General features: G+C 42.5%; 1 protein-coding gene across 2 annotated transcripts; it reads left to right on the forward strand.

Moving 5' to 3' along the window:
* The first annotated feature begins 2,488 nt into the window (after positions 1-2,488).
* On the forward strand, positions 2,489-7,245 carry gfi1b (growth factor independent 1B transcription repressor). 2 transcript variants are annotated; one of them, XM_041242834.1, is made up of 7 exons: positions 2,489-2,844; positions 3,567-3,688; positions 4,864-5,013; positions 5,305-5,546; positions 6,004-6,141; positions 6,315-6,480; positions 6,826-7,245. In XM_041242834.1, exons 2-7 carry the CDS (start codon positions 3,574-3,576, stop codon positions 7,002-7,004), a joined length of 990 nt encoding a protein of 329 aa, XP_041098768.1. In that variant the 5' UTR covers positions 2,489-2,844; positions 3,567-3,573; the 3' UTR covers positions 7,005-7,245. The 2 variants fall into 2 exon arrangements, with proteins under 2 accessions (XP_041098768.1, XP_041098767.1); XM_041242833.1 differs by having other exon boundaries at positions 2,491-2,844; positions 3,562-3,688.
* The last annotated feature ends 1,064 nt before the right edge of the window (positions 7,246-8,309 follow it).

Consider the following 8,309-nt stretch of genomic DNA (forward strand, 5'->3'; position numbering starts at 1 on the left):
ACACTAACTGAGACCTGCAATGTATACCATATATTCCTAGCTTAGGGTATTGCATGTTACAAAACACGCCTTGTTTATCTAGTTATTGATGATTATGCATATAATATGATTTTGTTTTATCAGGATATACCCAAAGGAGAAAAAAAAAAATCTTCAGCGATCATTATGTTATATAAAAGACATTAAAAAAAACACAAATAGCAGATGGAACAACCAACACTGCTTTTGATGTCTATACCACCATCTACTGGGCGTATTATTACATTACAACTTCAAACACACACACACACACACACACACACACACACACACACACACACACACCCCACTCCTGCACACTCTGAAGCCACAGGCAGGTCACATTACAGACACATGATGCACGTTTTTGTTTCGGGGTTCCTGAGGATCTTTTGGGGTGCTGTCAGACTGCTCCGAGCGAGGGACGTCAGTAGACGTTTATGTGGGGGCCGCGGTGCAAGAACATCATTCCTTTCCTCTGGTTTTAAAGATCGTTTTTGGGAAATTACTTAGAACCGCCTCCTGCCATTGCTTCTCCTTCAGCCCGCATTCAGAAATAGAGACATGCCTGATTTGTTCTGTTGTTATTTGATCTCTGCGTGCTGCTGGTTCAGTTTCAACCGCACGTGTTTTTATTGCGTTGTTTTTAAGCTTCAGTTTGTTGTTTTCCACGACCCCACTGTAAACGAGATGGGTACATCTCCTGGTTAAATAAATAAACAAATAAATAAATACCTTTAACCCCAAATCAATGAAAAATGACAGTGTTCCTCTGGTGTATTTACTGATGTAATTACCGTCACTGTTATTGTCGATGCACAGAATGCCATACTGTGGAACTGTTAGCCAGGGTCATGTTTAAGACTGATTTGTGCAAAACCGCTCTGCGTTATGAAGGAGTCTGAAAACTGGGAGACAGACGAAAACTTTACCAGAACAAAACCCGGAGTTTAAAAACCAAAGCCGCAAACACGGCGTATCGTACTGCTGTTGATATGCTATAGTGCAGTTCGGCCACCAGGTGGCGTTCGAGTCTTATGTGGAGAAAATCACTCCGGTTTATACAGTAGCCTTCACACGTACAGGTTTCAAACACGTACAAGCAGCACCGGTACGTGAAGGAATCATAGCAGCGAGCCAGGTGATTGAAACAACTCCTTTATATCGTTACACTGTTGAAACAAATACAGAAACGTCTTTGAAACGTCAGCTGAGTACCTAATAGAATGTAAACTCCCTTTAGAAATCCTCTGATCTAAACGGCGACGGATCCAAATACCGCTATCGTTCAATAGATAATTAATAAAGGCGCAAAGGTTATGGAAATTAGATATTCAACAACGAAGCAATTGTGCAGCGTACCGTTCCAAAAAATGCAAAACCCGTAAAGTCGTGTCCTGCTGTCAGCAAATATCAGACTCTACCATTCGAGGCTGATACTGTGAACAGATTAACCGCGATGATACAAGAACAGTGCTTTGTATTTTCGTGGTGGTTATCAGGTAATCCATAAAAAAAGACTGTATGATACAATACACGCACACGCACACGCACACGCACACGCATGTTTGGTGTGGTGTACCTAAACAATAAATTTATAAGAACGTCATATTCTGTAAACTATTTTAAATACATTTTATTATTTATATAACGTAATTCTTATTTTGGTAGTTTCATTTTTTTTTTTTTTTTTTTTTTTTTTGTACGTCAAAAGTATATTCTAAAACTGTTTCAATAATACATTTGCTTTTATTGTATACTGTATTAGGAAGGATTCGGAGTAATAAACGCAGATCAAGCACAAGTGAAAACAGCCTAATTAACACTGCGTTTTGAGGGATATTTTTATGGAATATCATGAAATATATATTTTTGACGATAAAAAAAAAACAAACAAAAACAAACTTTTTTTCACTACACGTTTCCAAACGATGATAGCAGTGCTATATCGTTTAAGGTGTTTATTCAGCTTCTTTTTGACGGGGTGCATGAGACCGGGGTGCCCTTGTGACAGGTTTTACCGTGCCATTGCGCTCTGACGATTTGAGCTAGTTTGACCAGACTTTGATACTAACAGCTTAAATCCTGTTTCAGGAGCGGATATACATACAGCATGAGCGCTTCCTATACAGGACGGCAGGTGTTAGCATTGTTTTAAAAGGCTGTTTTAAACCCTTATGTCTTTGCCCGGGTCACTTTGGCACTATATTGTTCAACATAAAAAGAATGATCCAGCTTTGCGTTTATATTACATTCTATAAATAACCATTCTTATGGACAGTAACTGAACAACAGCGGGATCTGTGTAATTGAGCATTATAGGTAAGAAATAGTACAATCTTGCAATGTTGCGCAATTCAAACGAGATCACAGATGTTCAATATCTGATTATGTACTAAAAACCACTAGGAATGTGTAGAATATGGTAAATACGCATTTGAATTTAATTTTTTTTGAAACGGTGTAAAGTGTAATCTGAACACGCTGTGTAAGTGTTTTTGGGGTAAATTAATTATCCCGTAGTCACCAGAGTTCATTCTTATATATATTTTTAGGCAAATTTTCCTGCCTGTCTCTGAGCTGTCATTGGCTGACTCGCCAGAGTCAGATTCTACCACAGAATTATCAGATTGAAAAATCAGGCAACAGAGAGACAGAAAGACAGAAAAAGACGACATGGTTTTGTAGTCTGTAGAATTTGAAGGAAGGATATAGGACTCCAGGACAGAGCAAGACGAAAAGAAAAAGTTACAAGAATTCGTTTAAACACCAAGAATCTCACTAAGACCATTCTTTGAACACTGAAAGGGAAATTACAAATTCCGGGTAAGCTCGAAATTATATTAATTACGCTTTCTGTGTATTCACGCTTTTTCATTATATATTTGTATAGATGTATATTCTCGTTTCAAGTGTATATTTTACCACAAATATATTTATGCGTTAGTGTCAAATGATTTAGCACAAACCTTTACATTTGATCGTTTTCTTATTTGCAAAACATTACAGTAAACACTAGCAGTTGCGTGTTTAAAGTTAGGCGGAATGATTTGAGATTTCTCAAAATAACGTGACAGAATGGAAATGTGAAGGTAATGCTTCGGGTTTGAGTGTTAGTGTGTGTTATACTGAACTAAAAGGACGGGTTAAATGTTACTGAAAGAAAGCGCTTAAGTTTATTAGCGTGATATGAAAAGGTACAATATGAAATCTATAATTTTAAATAAAACAAAACCCAGCTTGTGGTTTTATTCACTTTAAAATAAACTTAATTCTTGTCTATTTTATGATAGCGCTAAAAATCAACTCAACTTCAACTCAATTACACATCTTTTATTGTATAAGTGTTCGTTGGCTAGCTGTATAATAAAACACAGTACAATACATGCTGGTAGAAGCGTTAAAAGGTGTTTTATTCAGACGCGCTCTGTGCCTGCTTTGAATCGGGAGGACTCCAGGGGTCTATCCACGGCTCAGAATGCCGGTCCTCACACAGCTGCACGGAGGTGTAACTGCATTAAAACTGTGCCCCGATCCTCACAGGACAGCATCACCATGCCGCGTTCATTCCTGGTCAAGAGTAAGAAAGCGCACACTTACAACATGCACCGGTTTGAGAAGGATGATCCGGTTACAACACTGGAGCCGACAACTGTGCCTGACAGCAAGGGTAAGCCCCCCTTCCCGTATTAATACCAATATTGCAGCGAATAGTGACCAACTAAACTGCCTTGAAATAGGAATTAGTTCATATTATGGAACACACAGCGTATATTACTCTGGGCTACTTGTCTGTTTATGTGTTAAACTTTCTTTTTTTAAGATGACAAATCTAACCGGTCTCAGAGTCTCTTATCGTGGTTTTCAAGGTAAACAATTTGTCACTCGAGAAATGTCTTCCGTTAGCAAATAAAACAAGCGGGCAGCACGCGATACAGCAGCGGTCTTTCCAGATGCAACTTGCAGAGTCGGGTTGCGTTCGCGTTACTGTCACTGCTTTGCTTCATTAGAGACCCTGGCGTGAAAGCAGTTAGCATGAGGCGGTTGTGGGACTGTATGCAAAACATCTGCATTCAAATGAAGACTGGTCTAGCTTTTTATCCCACCCGGGCAGAGTCAGGGAGTTGGTCCCTGTTGTCAGTTTGCTGCGGGGCTTTTTGCCAGGAAAGCGCTGCCTGTATTCGAACGTGTTGTGATGCAAAAAAACGTGTAGTTCCTTTTTCAAAATATTTAGGGGAATCACCGATATTTGAGGCGCCCGTTTAGTGGTCACGATTAAAATAAAATAGAATATTTGAAAACAATAGGCAATATTCTACTTCCCTTAAATCTGTTGTCCTGTCAGCCATCAATCACTTGCAATAATAATGTTATTTTTCATAACTAACGTCCAAAAATAGGTCCCAAGTATGAAACATCCCATTACGGAACCCCTGATAGTTCTTTATTGTCCAGTTTAAATCTTGTGCGCCCCCCTCCCCCCCCCCCCCCCCCCCCCCCCCCCCCCCCAATCCAGTTCAGGTCCCAGATTAAACACAAAAATCAAAATACAGTATGAGGTTATTTCTGGAAAATTTCCAAGGTTCTATATTTTTGTAAATTAGCTGTATGTAAATGTTTTTTCATTTGCGTGTTTCGAGGCCGCCGCGTCATAGCACGGCGTGAATTATGTAACTTGGCTGACCTTTTCCACAATGTGCCCTCTCCAAAACAACTTGGTGCCGTCCACAGCGCACCCTCTGCCTGCCAAAATCCCCAGGAAACACAGCAGCGTTCACTAGTTTCACTATTTTCACTATTATGACTGTAGCAGGACGGCGCTGATAACCGTTAACTGATCTACAGCTTTGCCACCGTCACCCCCAGAGAAGGACACGCCCCCTGTCCACGGTCAGTGCCTGGAGTACCCTTGCATTAATCAAGAGTGGAGTCCCAAAGGGGGGGTGACAGTGGAAGAGCACCCCAGCAAGGGGCTCCCCCCTCATCGCAGTCCAGGTAAGGAAGAACTCTGATTTTAAAATTCTGTTCCGGCCACAATCAGTAAAACCCCATTACAGTCAAGAATAAACCATGACACCCTTAACACCTTAATCATTTTCACTGTGGCATTTACTGGTCACCAAAAGGACTGAACCTTTGTAGCTGCTTAAGAAAGGTTGGTAGGTGCTTAGTCGAGGTGCAGGTCTCATCAACTTGCATTGGAAAATGAAAGCCTACTCTGACAACAGCGAGTGGGCTGGCAGTATTACTGTGTGATACTAATCCCTCCTCTTTCTTTTTGCTCAGTGCCTCCCATGCAGGAGCTGCCCTCCCCTCCTTACTACAAACCCTCGTTCCCCTGGGACTCTCTGCACGCTGCCTATGATTTCCGCCAGCTCTCCTGCAACTTCCAGTCCAGCCTCCTACAGAGAGCCAGCAGCCTGTATGGGACCCACATGAAGGGGACCCCTGAACCCCAGCAGCCCCTCGATTACAGCACCCACTACTCCCCCAGCTCCGACACCTACCACTGCATCACCTGCAACAAGGTACTGGGGTTTCACTATTCACTGTGAGCTGGAGAGGAGAGAAAGGGACCTGCATGATAAATACATCAATCTGATAACTCAACCCAATATCTCAACCCAATACCTCAACCCAGTACCTCAACCCAGTACCGCAACCCAGTACCCCAACCCAATACCTGCTTTCAGTATCTGATTTAGTCCTTCATAAAGAGTAGCCTGGAATTTAAAATGAAATCTAGATGTTGAAAAAGATTTGCAGATCAATGGAAGAGGCGTTGAACAGATAGATATTTCATCCATCTCTATAAACACTCAATCGTAAGACATATCGAAGTACTGAAAAGGGACCTATAAAGACTTCTGTAGCTAGATAGATATGTACAGTAGAGCGCTATAGAACACAAACACAAACCTAGTTGTGCAGTGTGTGCTGAGTTTGTGATGAGGTTGTTAAACATGGTGGTTCTTGCTTTCCCAGGTGTTCTCCACTCCACATGGGCTGGAGGTCCATGTGCGCCGGTCACACAGCGGCTCCAGACCCTTCGGCTGCAGCATCTGCAGGAAGACCTTCGGCCATGCCGTCAGCCTGGAGCAGCACATGAACGTCCACTCCCAGGTACAAAAAACCAGCCTGGCAATCAGGACCTGCCAATAACCAGGTCTGCACAGGCTTCTGAAGAGAATCTTTAATGCAAATATAAAAAAATAATATATTTATATATGCGTTGTTGCTTTTCTATCTCCTTATTATAAAGCTGTGTTTGCGCCCCTGTTTTTTCACCCCCCCAGGAGAGGAGCTTCGAGTGTAAGATGTGTGGAAAAACCTTCAAGCGCTCGTCCACGCTGTCCACTCACCTCCTGATCCACTCGGACACGCGGCCCTACCCCTGCCAGTACTGCGGCAAGCGCTTCCACCAGAAATCCGACATGAAGAAGCACACCTACATCCACACGGGTAAGGAACTGACACGCCCCCCTGGGCCAGGCGTTACAGAAACGAGGATTCGACAGGCAGATGGGGTACCTTGAAAAGTAGAGGACAGTCCGATCCAAAAGGACGCCTTAACCTAATGTTGATGTATTTAAGAAATACGATTGGGTTCATTCTGTAAGCAGCTTGTAAGTGTAATTTTGTGACAAACTCTATAGATTGTACACACTGTGTGTGAGGTGAGATGAGGTTAAGATGTAAAAATCATCAGCCTGGCTGTTTTGCACAGCGGTTAAGACAAACTTAGAATTGACGAACGAGCAAGCTTTTAAAAAAAATCTGACTCCCTATAATGTGTTTGCGTTGCAGGAGAGAAGCCCCACAAGTGTCAGGTGTGTGGGAAATCGTTCAGCCAGAGCTCCAACCTGATCACACACAGCCGCAAGCACACCGGCTTCAAGCCCTTCGGCTGTGAGCTCTGTGGGAAGGGCTTCCAGCGCAAAGTGGACCTGCGGAGGCACCACGAGAGCCAGCATGGCCTCAAGTGAGCCGAGCGACCGGCAGTGTAGCGCCACTAGCCCGTCCGAGCCAACCTCCATGAGTGCCTCTAGAGAGGGCTGTTTACCGGCTCTTCAGACCACATCCGCTGTGAACCTTCGATAGGCTGAACAGAACAGGATCTCGACTCTTCAGTGGTTATCTGCACTGTTTACTATGGGATGGAAATAAGACTCCCCTTGTATAGCAGGTTTCATCCCTGGTTTTACTAGGAGTTTACTAGGAGTTTAATAAGACATACCTGAGCTTGTTACCTATACTCTGTGACTAATCAGGCTCATAGTAAAACCTGGAATGGGTGAAACTGCCATGCAACAGGAATCTTATTTCCATCTATATAAATATCTGAAGGGAGTCCAGCTCTGGAGAGGAGTCCCCCGACGCAAGCAGACTCTCCTTTTCAAGGTTAATCCAGACGGGTTATAAAAACGCAGTTCAGGTCTTGATTCACTTCACTTCATTCAACAGGAGATTTCATAGGTAGACAAAACCGCCCAGCACTGGCCAGCTTCAAACGAGACCAAGAAAGACTTTTATCCAACCCTCATTCTCTCGCTCGAAATGAACAAGATATATATAATGTATATATTTTTTTTCCACACTGGTATATTTGAAAAATATTCTAAACAAAAAAATATGACCTGAATATAGACAAATATTTGACAAGAATATATGGCTGCAGAATATGTGTGTGTGTGTGTGTGTGTGTGTGTGTGTGTGTGTGTGTGTGTGTGTGTGTGTGTGTGTGATTTACCAGTATAATTAAAACATTAAAAAGTATTTTTAAATGTATTGTGTATTTTGTCTCCTGGATTATTTATTAAAGACAGTGTAAAGCTATGTAATGTGTGTGTATATACATGAATAAATGAATAGGACGTTCCATGCTTTGCTGTGTTCATGTAACTGTGTAGTAAAGACAGCAGACCCAGCGAGGTAAATAGGCACCATTGTGTGTAAAACCAAACTGTGATACAGTAGCTGATTCAGCCAGCAATCACAAACCAGCCTCACCACACACAAAAGAACACCCGAGTCACCCACACTCACTGCGTAATAAAAAATACTGCCAGCGCAATGCTGTGCCACTGGACACTGCTCTCCACCCACCCCAGAACCTACATAAAGACCTCGAGGAAATCAACGACAAGACTCTCGTAGCGTAACAGGTGTGTTCTGATCAATATTCAACTGTCCGAAATCTCTGAGAGTCGTGGCTCCAAAACTCCTGGCTCTCTATTCAAATAAGTGCCTAGAACTTAATGCAAATCTCTTCCGTCAAGCGGGTTTGCAAA

The sequence above is a fragment of the Polyodon spathula genome, unplaced genomic scaffold (assembly GCF_017654505.1).
Source record: "Polyodon spathula isolate WHYD16114869_AA unplaced genomic scaffold, ASM1765450v1 scaffolds_1422, whole genome shotgun sequence".
Classification (NCBI taxonomy): Eukaryota; Metazoa; Chordata; class Actinopteri; order Acipenseriformes; family Polyodontidae; genus Polyodon; species Polyodon spathula.

Coding starts and splice junctions, on each gene's coding strand:
- gfi1b (XM_041242834.1), top strand. CDS start 3,574: ATGCCGCGTTCATTCCTGGTCAAGAGTAAGAAAGCGCACACTTACAAC. Junction 5,014..5,304: donor CCCCCCTCATCGCAGTCCAG/GTAAGGAAGAAC, acceptor CTTTTTGCTCAG/TGCCTCCCATGCAGGAGCTG. Junction 6,142..6,314: donor ACATGAACGTCCACTCCCAG/GTACAAAAAACC, acceptor TCACCCCCCCAG/GAGAGGAGCTTCGAGTGTAA.